Source organism: Sprattus sprattus (assembly GCF_963457725.1).
Source record: "Sprattus sprattus genome assembly, chromosome: 19".
NCBI lineage: Eukaryota > Metazoa > Chordata > Actinopteri > Clupeiformes > Clupeidae > Sprattus > Sprattus sprattus.
This window is the reverse complement of record NC_137917.1, coordinates 5,541,432-5,558,565: the sequence shown is the minus strand read 5'-3', so window position 1 is coordinate 5,558,565 and position 17,134 is coordinate 5,541,432. Positions and strand designations below refer to the sequence as shown.

Sequence of the window (17,134 nt, the reverse complement as noted above, 5' to 3'; positions counted from 1 at the left end):
TTCCATTGACATTTAATCAGTATCTTAAGGAAATGCAAATATTTCCATATTAAATATTTGTAAAAATGTAATGGCTAAATATCAACTATTTTTACATTTTATGTTACGTTTCTGCGACTATCTGCAAAACTGTAGCTTCGCCTTTCAGTACCTTTGCTCTGCAGGCCAGAGGCCACATCGTAGGTTACTTATCTAGCTTTAAGACCATGCAAGCTCAGCTCGTCATATGACTATTCTGTATACGAAACCACTGCAAGGCGTGGAGCTGGCCATTGAATGGGAGTGCGTCATATTGCAAGGAGAGGGGACTGCATCTCTGTCAATGACTGGTTGCAGCAGTGTCTGTTTATTTTTGTTTTCGCCTCACTTCTTCGCACCCTTGACCCCTCTCTTGGTGGATAGGATGAGAGGATGGCGAAATGCCGAGATACCAACGAAGAGAAGCTGATGGATTCTGCGGTCCATCAGGATCGCAGGGATCCAGCGACTCCAGCGCATCCCAACATGAACAGCGATGAGAGCGACCAGCTGTCACTGGAGGAGATTTTGATGCTTTACAATCAGCCGATAAACGAGGAGCAGGCTTGGGCTGTCTGCTATCAGTGCTGCAGGTCTTTGGCGCAGGGACATAGGAGGAGGAATTCCAAATCGGCCGGTGCTGTAGCAGTGGACAGTGCGAAAAGGATTGAGGGTCCCGGTGATGTGAAAATCCATAAAGATGGTGTTGTCAGATTGCAACATCAGGGCAGTGATCCAGGTAAACTCCTTATGCAATAATTTACTGTCTCCATGACAACAACAAATATTATTTTCACTATATAATCTGGAGTGGGTTGTGCACTCATTTGCATTGATGGTATTTCACTTAGCCTACTGTGAAGACTGTGAATGAAATCCTTTATTATTTGAATTCTTCCGGGGTAGCTGCTAGTTTTAGCTACCATGTAATACAATCATTTTTATTTGCAACATGGGCAAATAATGGAACAGAACATTGTTGTCTCATGCTAATGCTGTTCATATGTGCAACTAGAATTATGTAGTGTAAATGGGCCTTCCAGCGGCTGAAAACAGAGTATAGTCTACGTGTCGTCCTTGCGCCTGACCGAGTGTCTAGTGAATTGCTTCAAGATGGCAACGCATGTGTGAATATATCGAACTGTCTTGGCTGTCTTATTGGGTGATGTGGCTAGGGGTGTTGACGAGAGAACGCCTCTGTGTTGTCGCCACTAAGGCCCCTGAGGTTGTGTTAGAATGCTCAGATATTCTCATTTTAAACAGTGAATGCATGAAGTACGGCCTGTAGTCCACATTATAACTCAGTGTCAGTGGTATGTTGATGAAGTGCTCTATTGTTTGTATTAATTTTGTCACCATAAAACTATTAGTATGTGCTATTGATGTACTGGTGCTACCCAGCTTGTTAAACATTTGCTTGTAACTTTATTTTTGGAAAGGAATAATACTTACTCACAATATAGAATGCCTGCACCAGTATGTAATTTGTGTAGCAAGAGACTTAAAAGGGTGGTGTCAGTCTTGCTTTGTCACTGTGCTGACATTATCTCATGTCATGCTTTAAAACACTCAGCTAGAGAGGTGTCTTGGCATTGGTTTTGTGTTCCTTGGGTGTGTCCTTCTGTGTTCCATGGGTGAGTATACAAATTAGTTGAGCTACTTCCTCATGCCGAAGGAGTAATCAGGAATATGACTTGTTTGTGGAGACAAATTTAGCCCTTGTTTGGATGTTGCATGCTTTCCTCTTGTCCAACCAAGATTCATGAACCACCGCAACTCCACACAAGTGCCCCTTTGGACTTGATAGGAGAAGTCATTCAGCCTTGTCTTACCCAAGGTTCAGCCCGTATGTTTTTAGGTCTTTTTGCTTTCAACTTGCATTGTGCAAGTAGATTGCTACCTAAATGGTAGCTACCTTGTCTGTTCTTTGCCGTGTTTGACAGTAGTTGAGCCACATGAATGCATCAGCCTTGCACAACCAGATGCCCTGGCCATGTGGTGATCGCCATAAACCACAATAAATTTAACTTTAATGTTTTTCAACTATAGATCTGTCATCGACAGCACTTTGTCTCATGAGGACTAGACAGACTTTGCCTAAAAGGATGAGCATGTCATTATTTCCATCTCTGTTTGTCTATCTCAGACCTGTGGCAGGACATGCTGTGCTTCCTTGAACTTTCAGATAGATCTCCAGACCATGGATGTCATTACATTAGCTCCCTGGAGATGCAGAATCTGCCTGCCATGAGGGTCTTTGGGATGGGGATTGATGGGAACTTGATTGCATCGTGACAGTTTGTAAATTGCTAGATAGGCCTCCCACATCCCTCCATTATCCCTTTTTATGTGGCAAGCCCCATGTATACTGGGATTTACTTTTTGGGAACACAGTGAAGCATGATCATAATGGAGAACCTATAGGCATAATGGCTTTATTTAACCAGATAGCTGTTTTTGTATAGAAGGCCATTAAAATGTTTTCACTCAGGCACCTATCTGGGCTCCTTTCACTCACTTACAATAGAACCATTTGTTCGCACTGACTGATGATGGACAGTGGTGCTTGTTGTTCAGCTGTAGTCAAAACAGATGGTTCAAATGCTTCTGTTGTCTATAGAGACATATTAAAGTTAAGACCAGGGCAGAAAACATGTGGGTCATCACTAGTTGACATACCTTGGTTTGTGATGGATGGTCAGGGAATGTGTGTTGGGGGAAAATGTGAACATCCTTTAGATTTACCTACGGTACTCACAATACAATCCTATGGGTCACTGGAGTGAATGGTGATGTATTATTTAGAGAGGACTACACCATACATTTGATGGCTTACTTTAAAATAAGTTGTCTTCTTCAAGAAAATGTAATGGAAATTTGTGGATTTACTTAGCATGATTTGCCACAGATGTATTGATTTAACTGATCTAGGTTTCGCTCTGATTTCAAATGTATTTCTGAAGTAATAAATAGAGTGAGTTGCCAAGAATACACACATGTCCTTTACATAAGCAGACAGAGCCGCTGCTAGCCTCCCTATTGCGTAATACTCATATGGCTGGTGTGTTTCTCTATACTTTCCCATCTTACTTTGGTTTTCTCTTTTCCACAGATGCCTTTGCCTCAGCTTGCACATCCAAACAGGTGAGTGATTGAGTGATGTCACCATGTCCTTCTCTCTCTTTCTCTCTCTCTCTCTCTCTCTCTCTCTCTCTCAGTCTCTCAGTCTCAGCAGGCTGTGCTATTAAAATGGCAATGGTTGAATTGAGTGACAGAGAGGGCCCAACAGTCAGCATGTACTGTCCACAGAGGTGTCTCAGTAACACATTCCACATATTATGAAGTGTAGGCCTCAGGTTAGACTTTAATATAAATGAACAGATCATAACAGGTGTGGCAATTGCCATAAACTGTTCAGAATCTTCTGTTTGTCTAAATGATGGCCCTCAGACCCCCTGTACACATTATATTATCTTGTGAACGATGTAGATACCAATACACACTAGTTCGATATGTGGCGTTTGTGACACTCCAGACAGCATATTGACGCGGCCTGTGCCTCTTCAGATGCGTACATTAACACAAAGTGTAAATGGGATTTCGGCAACTTAACGTAGCAAGCACAATGGAAATGTCACATAGATTTTTATTTCTTTGATGTCAGTGGCTGTTGACATTTAAACCCCAATTAGAGAGGAGTAGTAATGATTTCCCTGCTGAGATTATCGCTCGCATTCCAAGCATCTCCCTTGCCCAGACAGGTTTACCACACGGTCAGTGGTTACCCCACAGCTCTTCATTTCCAAAAGGCTCCCTCGGAAATTCAAATCAAACGATGTTCTAGTGTTTGAAGAACATGTTTTCCTTGTATTCTGTCTGTGTCAGACATTTTTTATTGGTGCTGGTCCAGGGTCAGTGTCAAACGTGAGCCTGCCTGATTGGAGTGAGTGGCTGTTGTAGTCTTGAGGGTGGGTGATGTGGAGTGGTGTGTGTGTGTGTGCATCAGTGCTGCTTGGCTGCCGTGGGAGGCCTGGAGAGGCACGATGGCCAGTTAGTGCAGCACCCGGAACAGATGGAACACCCACTAACACACTCACATGATCATGCGCACACACACACACACACACACACATACACACATAGACTCACACATGTACACTCATAGACGTCCACATGCACACTCTCATACCAACATACACCAACGCACATGCAGTGCACAGTGCAAGGTAACAATGACCACATTACAAACATTTCAAACGCACTTTCTCTCACAACTTTCTCTCCTCACACACACTCTTTATCACACATACACACACACACACACACACACACGCACACACACACACACACACACACACATACACACACACACACACACACACACACACACACACACACACACACACACACACACACACACACACTGAAACGGTGCATGGCCCACCCCTGAGAGAATGAGAGAATCTGAGACAAATCCCTGTTAAGCAGCTTTTCAGCAGAGATGAGTTCTCACGGCGGGTTGGTGAAGAAAACTCCAAAGTCAGTCAAGGAACAGGATGTGTGGATGTCGGGTTAATGGGAATAGGAATGGGAACAGGAATCATCATCACTATGTGGAATTGCTGACACAAATGATTACCAGTGCCTGTCTCGGGCCATATACCCTCTAGAGAGAGAACTAAAATTACAGATCAAAAGATATTGTATGTGTGTCCCAGTTTTAATTCACCTCATTCCCTGGATAGTCCTTTACTTCTCTAGGCAAGCCACTCAGTCATGCTTCATCTAAAGGAAATGAGTGTTATGTTTCGATAATGAGATACTTAACACCTATTTAGAGCTTAATATAGAGAATCTTTATTTCACCCACACTATACATCCAGCAGTGAATTATAATCCTTTTGTTTCCACAGCATTGTTATTTGATCATTACGCAAACAGCTATTGGTAGGGATATTATTGATCAGTTATTGGTAGGGATATTATTGTGAATCATTGGCAGTTTGAAAAGGTGGAAACTTTGGAAATACTGTACATGGTGTTGCTGAACATCCTTCAGCACTATGTAACACTTATTGATTTTATGGTAGGCATAGATACAATATTTGCCTGCTGATTCAAGCAACATATCTAAACAGCAATAGAAATGTCTTAGTGACTAGACTAGTGTCTAGACTAGACCAGTGAAAAAATTTAATTCAGCTCAATTTTATTTATAGCACCAAAACAATACAATTGTCTCAAGGTGCTTTCTAGAGACCAGGGCATGAACCCCCTAAGAGTAAGCACAATGGAGACAGGGGCAAGGAAAAACTATCCTTGTTGAAGGGGAGGGAGGAGAAGGGTAGGGAGAAGAAGGGTAGGGGAAACAATCAGGAACATGACAGATGAAACCATACGCGTATCAGGGTGAGCATGGTAGCATACATGTGCTAAATGTACACAATACATACAAACATGACATGGCTAGAGGATAAGGTGGGGAGAGAGCATGCAAGCATTGCCTTTGACTGATGCCTTTAGAAATGTTAGGAATACCACTACATATTCTTCCCATCACCCTTATGGTAGAAGGGGAGAGAGAAGAAGGGGAGGGGAAACAATCAGGAACATGACAGATAAAATCATACAAATATACACTGGAGCACGCTAGCATACATGTGGTAAATGTATACAATACATACAAACATACCATGGTATACATGATACATACAAAATTGATAAAGGATAATTCAATATTGTAGAACAGCTTAGTGGGTATACAGTATGCTCGTAAGGTTACTATACAAGGGTAAGGAGAGTAATGGAACAGAAAACTATGTCGATGTTTATATGGTTAATTATTTACATTTCAGGAAAATGCTAGCACAGAGTATGGGGTAGAATTGTATGAGAGTGTGCTTTCTACTAGTAGATGAGGTGGAGAAGCTACGGCAGCATCCCAAAGCAAAAATAGTCTACACTAGGAAGTTAAGAAAGAGACAAAGTGAGTGGGTACAGTTAGTTTGGCTGCCAATACACGTATATGAACTAAATGGACAGGGTGATAATGAACAATGTTTCAACAGCTATCCGCAATTACGAGCAAAGGTCACTCTATAAAAGAAAGAACATTTGGTTAAGAGATAAGCAGATACATTTAGGTAAACAAATACTAGTAGGTAATGTAGTACCACTTTATCAGTATCAGTATTAGCATTAGCAATATGATATAAAAGGAGAGGGAGAGAGAGAGGCTGCCTGGCGGTTTAGTTTTGAGTCATGATGTGTCATGTTAAGTAATGGTTGGCTGATAGTTACAAAGAGAGCAAGGGTGGCAGGATACAACAACGGTGTACAACTGGCTGGCGATAGCCGCAACACGCTGTACTCGAGATCGATAAAGACACTCCTCCACAACATGCCCTGTCTCTGTAGCCCAGTTGTATTGATTTTGTGAATTTTGTATGTGTTAAGTTGTGATGAGTTCTGTTTAGTTATGCTGGCTGGCTTGGTGCATGTGGATTTTTAGTTATACAAGCATAGTGAGGGTAGCAGGGTACAATAGCAGTGCACAACTGGCTGGCGACAGCTAATGAACTAAAGAGAACGGCTGATTGACTTTAGCCCATTATGAGAGAGCAGTGTGGTGCACCCCAGTGTTTTCTGGCTGTAAGAATGGCAGCATATTGGTATCAGCCCCTCTAGTAAGTAATGAAAAGTGTGAAAAGTGCAGACATCATGTGTTTCATGGTCTGCTTAAGCTTACAGGAGGATCTGACTGATTGCTCTGTGTGGCTCACTGACACATGGTTATAAACTACAGGTTTGGATAGAGAGAGAGAGAGATAGAGAGAGAGAGAGAGAGAGGGAGGGAGGGAGAGGGAGAAAGAGAGAGACTGGGGGAGAGGGAGAGGGAGGGAAAGAGGAAGAGAGGGAGAGAGAGAGAAAGCAAAGGCAAGGCTGCCCACTCCCTTCTACGCAAGACAGCTTGTTGTCCGTTCCCTTAATTGACCAGTCAAAACATACTGCCTTTCTTAGTCAGGGTGAGAGAGGACATGAATTAGAGAGAAGAAAAGCCAACTAAGGATTGACCTTCTAGAATCTTCTTGACCAGGGCCTTTTATCTCTGGCCCGCTTGTCAGGGATTTGGTCAAACCTGCAGTCTTTAGTTTAGGTCTGTTGTTGGGGATAGAGTCAAACATGCCAGATCTCTCCTGTTCTTTGGCTTGGTGTAGGACTGAGCACGCTCCTAATGATCTGGATGGCATCATCAAAGGCATCTAGTCTTGTGATGTTTCTTCTGCTGTGGTGGATTAGGTCTCATTACTCTCCACCTCTTCACTGTCACCTTTAACTTCTCCATGGATTGTTATTCCCTGAGAGGAGGATTTTGAAGTGAAGATGACCTTCAAATGACCAGATTGAGGGCCTAATGTAAAAAAACTGAAAAAATGGAGAGTCATGCCAACAAATATGTACACTTTTGCATGTGTATTTGTCTGTATGCCTCTTCCCCAGGTTTTTGAGGAGTTTATGTGTGTGTGTGTGTGTGTGTGTGTGTGTGTGTGTGTGTGTGTGTGTGTGAGTGTGTGTGTGTGCTTTTATTTGAGAGCATACTATAAAAATTTCATAAGATCACTAAGGGCCTTTGTCTTTACCATCTCTGTTCCATGTCTGCTGAGCTTGTCAAAACATAGACAAACAGGACAAGAACAACATATCACATCAAATTGAACTTTTATTGAAAATAATATTTATTCATTCTGATCTAGGGACTTATTTCTAGACGAACATTCTAAATTACAATTCATAACCTAAGGAAACATTTCAGACTCAAGACATAACTCCACCTTTGTGTTACCTTTGTGAAATCCAGCGTACTCCATAACAGCCCCCTTTATTGCTGCTGCAGGTCACCCCAGTTTGACAGGGAGGTCAGGATTTTTCTCCGGGATGAAATAGGCAACTGTTCATTCTTTATGACATGGGGCACATCAAAGGGCAAGGGATACTGGCGCAGACAAAGCTGCCATTATTGGGCCGCCTCTGCTTAGCGAGGGTGGGTTTGGTGCTGAGTGGGCCCCCTGAAAGCAGAAGCAGGCCTCCTCCCTCATAAAGCTCTCAGCTTCTTCGTACCCCTGGCTTGGGTTTCCAAGGTGAGCTAGTCACAGTCTGTCAGGGGGTGAAACCAAACTGTGTTCCCATCCAATTTATTTCCTGCTCTAGTCTGAAATATGGGTTATTAAGTGTTTTGAAGAGAGGCCCTGTTCAGATGCTGCGTAATAATATACTGGTCTCAAATTAAGTCTGATGGTCTAACTTTATTTTGTATTTTCGGTCGGTTTTTAAAAAAGGGCACTCTTATTGTTGTCTAAAAATCATTTTTCGTCTGTAGAGATATGTGACAGTTTTGCTTTCCTGTTCCGGTAAAATCTAATAGGAAATTAAAGATGGACATGATTTGACAGACATGCGGGAGGAAGAGTTTTATATCTGTGTGTAGACATATTTATTGTGCGTGTCTATTTAGTTCTTGCCCTGGATCCTGGAGAATTCTCTGAGTTGATTATGTAAGGCATGACCGCAGTTACCAAGGGCAACAATGCAATGCTGATTCATTCATTTTACTGTGAGTGGCACAGTTTTAATCGGTGCAGCATGGCCACATTTTCTAGATTATTTTGAAGTCATTGAATGTATTTATTCTGTATTTTCATTGCTGGTTTTGTAGATACTATCATTACAATCTAGATGAACATGAAAGCCATCATTATTCTCATTCTATCTCAAAAATGAACGTTGAATGGAGCATTCAAATAAACCAAATGTACAACATTGGCCACCTCAGGTTTAGATCCTATAGCATTAAACTCACAAGGAGAACTCTATTTAATTTATAGATGCTTATGCAGTGATACATTGTTAAAGGGATTAGCATATTCACAGCCAGCAGTAGAACAGACCTGTACCTACATTCAGTTAATCTAAGGAATGCCAGTTTCATCTAGGAAATGCATGGGGGATGTGCACTGAAATAGTGCTGTAGGTTTCCCTGAAGGCCGCACTTTATACTTGTATGAGGTCCAGGTTACCTAGGAAACTACTCATTATATACAGTGGTTATGACTATGAACTATGTTGAGTGGACAACTTGTGGAATCAGTGGAATTTCAAAATGTTGATTTTATGGCATTCACTTCAAAATTATTATTATCATTAAAACATGACATTGGTATTGAGATTATTTAGATGTAGTCTGACCTTATACTCATCTACTGCTGCAAATTCAATCAATATTATTTATATAAACTCTCCTGTACATACAAATGTCTGATGATGGTGAAGCCTCTGATATGTTCAGTGCTAATATGTCTGCAAGGCTGGCATTTTGTTATTTGAGTGTAATAATGTCCATACTAAAATATTATCAGAAGCTCTGAGAAACTTTACTTGGAAATGGCTGAATGGTGTACCAGGAAAAGATGATTGATGCTGTGAAAAGGTACCTGAAAATGGCCCTGTGGTGGTGTGGCAAAAAAAGAGGTAACTAGAAAATGTATTTCCTGAAGGAAATACCAGTGCATGAAATGCAAAATTTAAGAAAGGAAGAAGAAAAGTGAAAGAAGGAAAGAAGGGTGGAAGAAGGAGTGAAGAAAAGAAAGAAGAATGGAAAAAGAAAAGAAAGAAGTGAAAGAGTGAAAAAAGAAAGGAGAGAAGAGTGGAAGAAGGAAAGAAGAAAAGAAAGAAGAGTGAAGAAAGGAAAGAAGAGTGGAAGAAGGAAAGACGAAATGAAAGAACAGTGAAAGAAGGAAAGAAGAAAGGAAAGAAGAGTGGAAGAAGGAAAGAAGGAAGGACAGAAGAGTGAAAGAAGGAAAGAAGAATGGAAGAAGGAAAGAGGAAAGGAAAGAAGAGTGAAAGAATGAAAGAAAAAAGGAAAGAAGAGTGGAAGAAGGAAAGAAGGAAGGACAGAAGAGTGGAAGAAGGAAAAAAGAGTGGAAGAAGGAAAAAAGAGTGGAAGAAGGAAAGAAGAAAGGAAAGAAGAGTGTTAGAAGGAAAGAAGAGTGGAAGAAGGAAAGAAGGAAGGACAGAAGAGTGAAGAAAGGAAAGAAAAGTGGAAGAAGGAAAGAAGAGTGGAAGAAGGAAAAAAGAGTGGAAGAAGGAAAGAAGAAAGGAAAGAAGAGTGTTAGAAGGAAAGAAGAAAAGAAAGAAGAGTGCAAGAAGGAAAGAAGAATGGAAGAAGGAAAGAAGAGTGGAAGAAGGAAAGAAGAAAAGAAAGAAGAGTGAAAGAAGGAAAGAAGAATGGAAGAAGGAAAGAGGAAAGGAAAGAAGAGTGAAAGAATGAAATAAAAAAGGAAAGAAGAGTGGAAGAAGGAAAGAAGGAAGGACAGAAGAGTGAAGAAAGGAAAGAAAAGTGGAAGAAGGAAAGAAGAGTGGAAGAAGGAAAAAAAGAAAGGCAAGAAGAGTGGAAGAAGGAAAGAAAAATGGAAGAAGGAAAGAAGAAAGGAAAGAAGAGTGGAAGAAGGAAAGAAGAGTGACTCTGGATAAAGAGAGAGTGAAAATACTGAAAAAAAGAGATAAAAATGGAGTGATTAAGAGAGATTGAGTCTGAGAGAAAGTAGACTGAGAGGGATAGAGAGAAAGATGGAGAGATGGAGAGAAAAAAAAGTAGAGAATGGAAGGTGTCTTAATGTTCCTAGTTGCAGTTAAATTGAGAGGGACAGAGAGAAGAGGTTCCTTGGATTTGGCGCAGGTGTCAGTGAAGCACAAGTGCAAGCCAGTTTAAAGACCCTATTATGATGTCATAATGGCCCAATGTAAGTCAATGGGAAAATTGATATTCGTTTTTATTTAATATCTTAAAAAGTATAAAGTTTAGAAAAGTGAAAAATACATAGCATAAGTGTCCTTTACAAGACCTACGCGACAAAGTTTGAATGAAGTTTCTACGTTAAACGGTTCGGGCTGAATTAATCGCAGAAAAAGGTAAGAAGAATAAGAAGAACTAGAAAATGCATTTCCTGAAGGAAATACCAGTGCATGAAATGCAAAAGTTAGGAAAGAAAGAAGAAAAGAAAGAAGAGTGAAAGAAGGAAAGAAGAAAGGAAAGAAGAGTGGAAGAATGAAAGAAGAAAGGATAGAAGAGTGAAGAAAGTAGAGAAGAGAGGATGAAGGAAAGAAGAGTGAAAGAAGGAAAGAAGAAAGGAGAGTGAAGAAAGGAAAGAAAAGTGAAAGAAGGAAAGAAGAGTGGAAGAAGGAAAGATGAGTGGAAGAAGGAAAGAAGAGTGAAAGAGAAAAAGAGAGTGAAAATATTGAAAAAAGGAGATAAAAATGGAGTGAAGAAGAGAGATTGAGTGTGAGAGAAAGTAGACTGAGAGGGATAGAGAGAAAGATGGAGAGATGGAGAGAAAAAAAGTAGAGAATGGAAGTTGTCTTAATGTTCCTAGTTACAGTTAAATTGAGAGGGACAGAGAAGAGGTTCCTTTGATTTGGCGCAGCTGTCAGTGAAGCACAGGTGCAAGCCAGTTTAAAGATCCTATTATGATGTCATAATGGCCCAATGTAAGTCAATGGGAAAATTTCGATTAGTTTTTATTTAATATCTTAAAAAGTATAAAGTTTAGAAAAGTGAAAAATACATAGCATAAGTGTCCTTTACAAGACCTACGCGACAAAGTTTGAATGAAGTTTCTACGTTAAGCGGTTCGGGCTGAATTAATCGCAGAAAAAGGTAACAAGAATAAGAAGAAGAAGAAGAAGAAGAAGAAGAAGCCTAGGAATAACAATACAGGGCATTTCATGCACTGTAACTAGAAAATGCATTTCCTGAAGGAAATACCAGTGCATGAAATGCAAAAGTTAAGAAAGGAAGAAGAAAAGAAAGAAGAGTGAAAGAAGGAAAGAAGAGTGGAAGATGGAAAGAAGAGTGGAAGAAGGAAAGAAGAAAAGAAAGAAGAGTGAAGAAAGGGAAGAAGAGTGAAGAAAGGAAAGAAGGAAAGAATAGTTGAAGAAGGAAAGAAGAAAAGAAAGAAGCGTGAATGAAGGAAAGAAGAAAGGAAAGAAGAGTGAAAGAAGGAAAGAAGAAAGGAGAGTCAAGAAAGGAAAGAAAAGTGAAAGAAGGAAAGAAGAGTGGAAAAAGAAAGGAAAGAAGAGTGGAAGAAGGAAAGAAGAGTGAACAAGAGTGGCTCTGGATAAAGAGAAAAAGAGAGTGAAAATATTGAAAAAAGGAGATAAAAATGGAGTGAAGAAGAGAGATTGAGTGTGAGAGAAAGTAGACTGAGAGGGATAGAGAGAAAGATGGAGAGATGGAGAGAAAAAAAAGTAGAGAATGGAAGGTGTCTTAATGTTCCTAGTTACAGTTAAATTGAGAGGGACAGAGAAGAGGTTCCTTTGATTTGGCGCAGGTGTCAGTGAAGCACAGGTGCAAGCCAGTTTAAAGACCCTATTATGATGTCATAATGGCCCAATGTAAGTCAATGGGAAAATTTAGATTCGTTTTTATTTAATATCTTAAAAAGTATAAAGTTTAGAAAAGTGAAAAATACATAGCATAAGTGTCCTTTACAAGACCTACGCGACAAAGTTTGAATGAAGTTTCTACGTTTAGCGGTTCGGGCTGAATTAATCGCAGAAAAAGGTGAGAAGAAGAAGAAGAAGAAGCCTAGGAATAACAATACAGGGCATTTCATGCAGTGCATGAAATGCCCTGTATTGTTATTCCTAGGCATTGTCTACTTTCTCTCACACTCAATCTCTCTTCTTCATTCCATTTTTATCTCCTTTTTTCAATATTTTCACTCTCTTTTTCTCTTTCACTCTTGTTCACTCTTCTTTCCTTTTTCCACTCTTCTTTCCTTCTTTCACTTTTCTTTCCTTTCTTCACTCTCCTTTCTTCTTTCCTTCTTTTACTCTTCTTTCCTTTCTTCTTTCCTTCTTCAACTATGATTTCCTTCTTTCACTCTTCTTTCTTTTCTTCTTCCACTCTTCTTTCCTTTCCTCACTCTTCTTTCTTTTCTTCTTTCCTTCTTTCACTCTTCTTTCCTTCTTCCTCTCTTCTCTCCTTTCTTCACTCTTCTTTCCTTCTTCCACTGTTCTTTCCTTTCTTCTTTCCTTCTTTCACTCTTCTTTCTTTTCTCCTTCCTTTCCTAACTTTTGCATTTCATGCACTGGTATTTCCTTCAGGAAATGCATTTTCTAGTTTCATTTGGTGTGCTTTAGAAACCCGCTCATTTTGTGGCAAGATTTTTTCAGGCTTCTGCAGGTCTGTAAATCCTCTTTGATGTTTTTCCCCACTCTTCTCATTCTAAGTCCCTCTCTGCCATCATTCTACTGTGTCCTCTTTCCCCCGAGTCACAAGCTTTAGAATGAGATCTGGACATATAATTGGAAACTGGATAATGTTTCTGCCACTGTGCTCGACAAAACAGCACCTAGAGCTGACCCAGTTGCCAGTCACAGTGGTGTACTGGCTTTCTTCAAAAGTGTGAGTATATGCCACTTTTTAGACAAAGCTCTTACGATTTAGTTGGTTGGAACCGAGGCCCCTTTATATCATCTGTAATTTTCTGCAAACTCTGCCTTCTCACGGATGCACAGCTTGTTGTTATGCTCTCCCATGTTAAGGATGGAAGTGAAATGAGGGTGTCTAATGTCATTAAGTAGTGTGCTTACTGGCTTGAAAGTATGCGGTGGCATGCTGTGTCTCTGTAGAACAAGTTGACATATAAGAATGGAGAGGGCTTATGTTGATGTGGTGCATCAGCTGAAGTGAGAGCAAGTGGGCAGCTTTAAACCTGTTTACACTGTCATAATGTGACATTGTAGGATTAGTTAACCCTAGTCTTGGATCTTGCCTCAATATTTTTTCATGACAATTGAAGAATATGAAGGGAGTTCAGAGCCACTGATTATACATAGTAGCCAGAGCTCCTGCTTGTCTCCTGCTTGTCTCTACTACTACTCTGGCTTCTCAGGTATGGTGGGAAAATTCAGTACCTGGACATTTGATCTCTGGTGTTGTGTTACTGGATCTTCAAAAGGAGGGTCACTGCACACACCCCCCCCCCCCCCCCCCATGTTTCCATTCATGCTCAAATATTTGTACGTTGCCTTGGGATTCATCTTAGCTCAGGCTCCCAGCAATGCATGCATTTTGCATGATCTAATTACCTTAAGGATAGCTATTTGCCTTATCTGCAAGTACAGAATGATAATCAGTGCCACTAATCTGAATAAATTGCTCTGCGCAGTTTAAGACTTTCTTGGAAGGTAAACTTTATTTCCCGAATCTCCCTCATTTAAAAAAAGAACAGCCTGCAAGCTAGGTTGAGGTTTTTTAGGTTCATTGAGCCATGACTGTGGGCCTCTTCTGAAAATAAAATACCTCCACTCTTACTCAGCAGAGAAGGATTATGATCAAGGAAGCTTGGATTTGATGTGGATTTGAAATCAACTTAATTTGTTATTACCGCCTCGGCATAGAGTTGTTATTACAAGTCTGTAAATAACCTTCTGTATGCCTAGAGGTTAGCGTGTTGTGTTAAGCATATTCACTTAATCTAGTCAGATAGTCGGCCCCTTGTCACCACAAGGTTCGAAGCCAACAGCTTGTATCCCCTGCGCTCATCTTCAGTTCAGCTACAGTACAGCATTGGAGCAATAACACTGGCCTGCAGAAGCTATAACGGCCGGGGTTCATGGGCTGTGATGTTATTGTGCATGGTTGAGGGAACATTATTATGAATGGCTGTGCATTCACAGTGTCACAGCTGTCAGGCGCAAACTGCTCAGAGATGTGGATTACATTGCATAACCGCTGCACAAATCCATCCATTTATATTTGCCTGGCAGAACATGAACATGTGGATTTAAGACACCGTAAACCAATTACTTATACTCTCCTTTCATTCACTGTTTGTCTTCCAAGTCAGTTTTCTGTGTTTAACGATTATTTTTCATGGTGGGAAATTAAGATGGGTGTATTGACACAGACTGCCTGACTACACTCTATGTGAATATAATAGCAGTTTGGAGAATGGGATTATTATATAATATTTTTTTATATTACGTCTCTTTGTTATCCAACATCAACTTCATGTTTTCTATCTCCTAGCTGAATTTTAATTCATTTTTGTTGGCCTCTGCCTGTTTAGATTTTTCACTTGTATTGGTAATTATATTTTTCATCTATATTGTATATTTGTATATTGGTATTGTAGAGTGCCGTTTGTATCCATGGCTTTGGCGTAGGCCTATTTGTGCTCACTTATATGTTTGAACTGTGTGTACGTTTTTGCATTTGCTCCTACGGTATGCCTATGCCCGTGCGCACGCGCGCGTGTGTGTGTGCATCTGTGCCTGTGTATTGTGTGTTGTGTATGCATGGTGTGTTCATGTGTGTTTGTGTGTGTTTGTAGGTGATCGAGTCTCTGGGCATCATGATCTATAAGGCCCTAGACTACGGCCTGAAGGAGAACGAGGAGCGGGAGCTGAGCCCCCCGCTGGAGCAGCTCATCGACCTCATGACCAACATGGCCGACGCCGCGAGGGACACCTGCCCTGACGAGGGCTACGAGGCCACCGAGGAAGAGGATGAGGAAGGGCCTGCACTGGTCTGCAGTGTCCGAAGCTACCGAGACATCCTGAAGGTATTTCCCTCTGTTACACGTTGGCTTTTGGAATGTTCATGCCATGGAGCAACAACTGAAGATGTCTTGGCTCTGTTAGCAAAGTAAATATTTGCACCCAGTATGTACTCTGTGCACTTTGTGTACATAAAAGATTATGGTCTATATGTGCACTGTATATAACAACTTGTATAAAGAACACAATAGCTATGTTTTGGGTATTAAGTATGGATTTATGTATTTCATGTACTTGATACATGGTTTACACAGTGTAATGCATAATCTTGCCATGTTTCAATGTTATAGTACACTCCATTATGGGTTTGTGTATAATACTTCAAAGGCCTTACATAGGCATGTAGAGCAGAGTATGGTGCATACTGTAGTGATCTAGTGTGGCTATGTACTGCAGAGCCTCCATTAGCTCTCATTAGTTCTCCATCAGTTCTCACCACTTGGAATGAATGGAAGTCTCCCGTACAGTTAAGATAGGGGTAAGCAGGGCAGACACTCAAGTAGCAAGCAGCATTTCACATCACTGATCAGGCTGCATCGGCCCTAAAATGAACCAGCCAATATGTTACATAAGCAGCATTATCAGGCACGCAGTGCCCAGGATGGAGGGCACAGAGAACTGTAATCTTTTGCACTGCGGGATTTCCTCCCTGCAGCACGGGGACTACTAGTGAGGAGGCTGGGGGCAGACTGGGATCTCTGTACCCACACTACAGTGACCTTAGTTAGCTGTGGTTTCATTCAACACTGGGTTTGTCATTGATTTCTTCCCTTTCCCAAGCATGTATTAGTTTCTAGATCTCTTAGCCCCATCTGCTTACTCATGCCTTTTTCACATTCCTGTACTCCTGTTTCGTTATATAATGTACGTCCTGGTCCCTCATACTCACACATCCACTTCCATCAGACTTACTCACTGTCTTTTTAGATTAATCTCTCCCAAACCTTTTTCCGAGCTCAGATATTGGTTTCACTTTATTCAAGATCTAGGTTTGCTCAGTTATGAAAGCTAATCCCTTTAAACAGATGATGACTATATGGATTATGGTCGACATATCCGACATATCCATATTAAACAACTTTTCCTCTTCAGTAAAGACTTTGAACTCTACATTTTAAGAGCATTTCATTTAGAACCAAACCAGGGCTTTTGTTGATGAGATCATTACTGCCCCCTGAGGTGATGCAGAAGAACTTGTGCCAAAGCTCCAACGGAGCGTGACTCACAGTGCCGTCTGCTCAGGCCCTGGAGGAGAAGAGAATGTATGGTTTGTTTATATCTGCTGTGATCCTCCAACACCCACATGCAGCTGACTTCATACAGCCCTACCTGTTGCTCCAGTACTGATGATGCACAGGCAGGAACAGTGCAGCAGGTGTAGGATGCTTTGGCTAAAGGATGACATCTCTGTCTCATTCTTCCTTGTTTTCTCTTTCTGCCTCTACCTTCTCCCAACCCTCTCTCTCTCTCCTCTCTCTCTCTCTCTCTCTCTCCT

At 40.9% G+C, this 17,134-nt stretch overlaps 1 protein-coding gene across 1 annotated transcript in view; it reads left to right on the top strand.

Moving 5' to 3' along the window:
• Positions 1-411: 411 nt before the first annotated feature.
• The window catches only part of spire1b (spire-type actin nucleation factor 1b), a gene marked incomplete at both ends in the record, with an annotated part of 30,150 nt that continues 13,427 nt past the window's right edge, over positions 412-17,134 (top strand). Inside the window, 3 exons of the mRNA XM_080857409.1 lie at positions 412-757; positions 3,131-3,162; positions 15,414-15,644. Coding sequence (XP_080713535.1) covers positions 412-757; positions 3,131-3,162; positions 15,414-15,644 — 609 coding nt within the window. The remainder of the gene's footprint in view (positions 758-3,130; positions 3,163-15,413; positions 15,645-17,134) is intronic.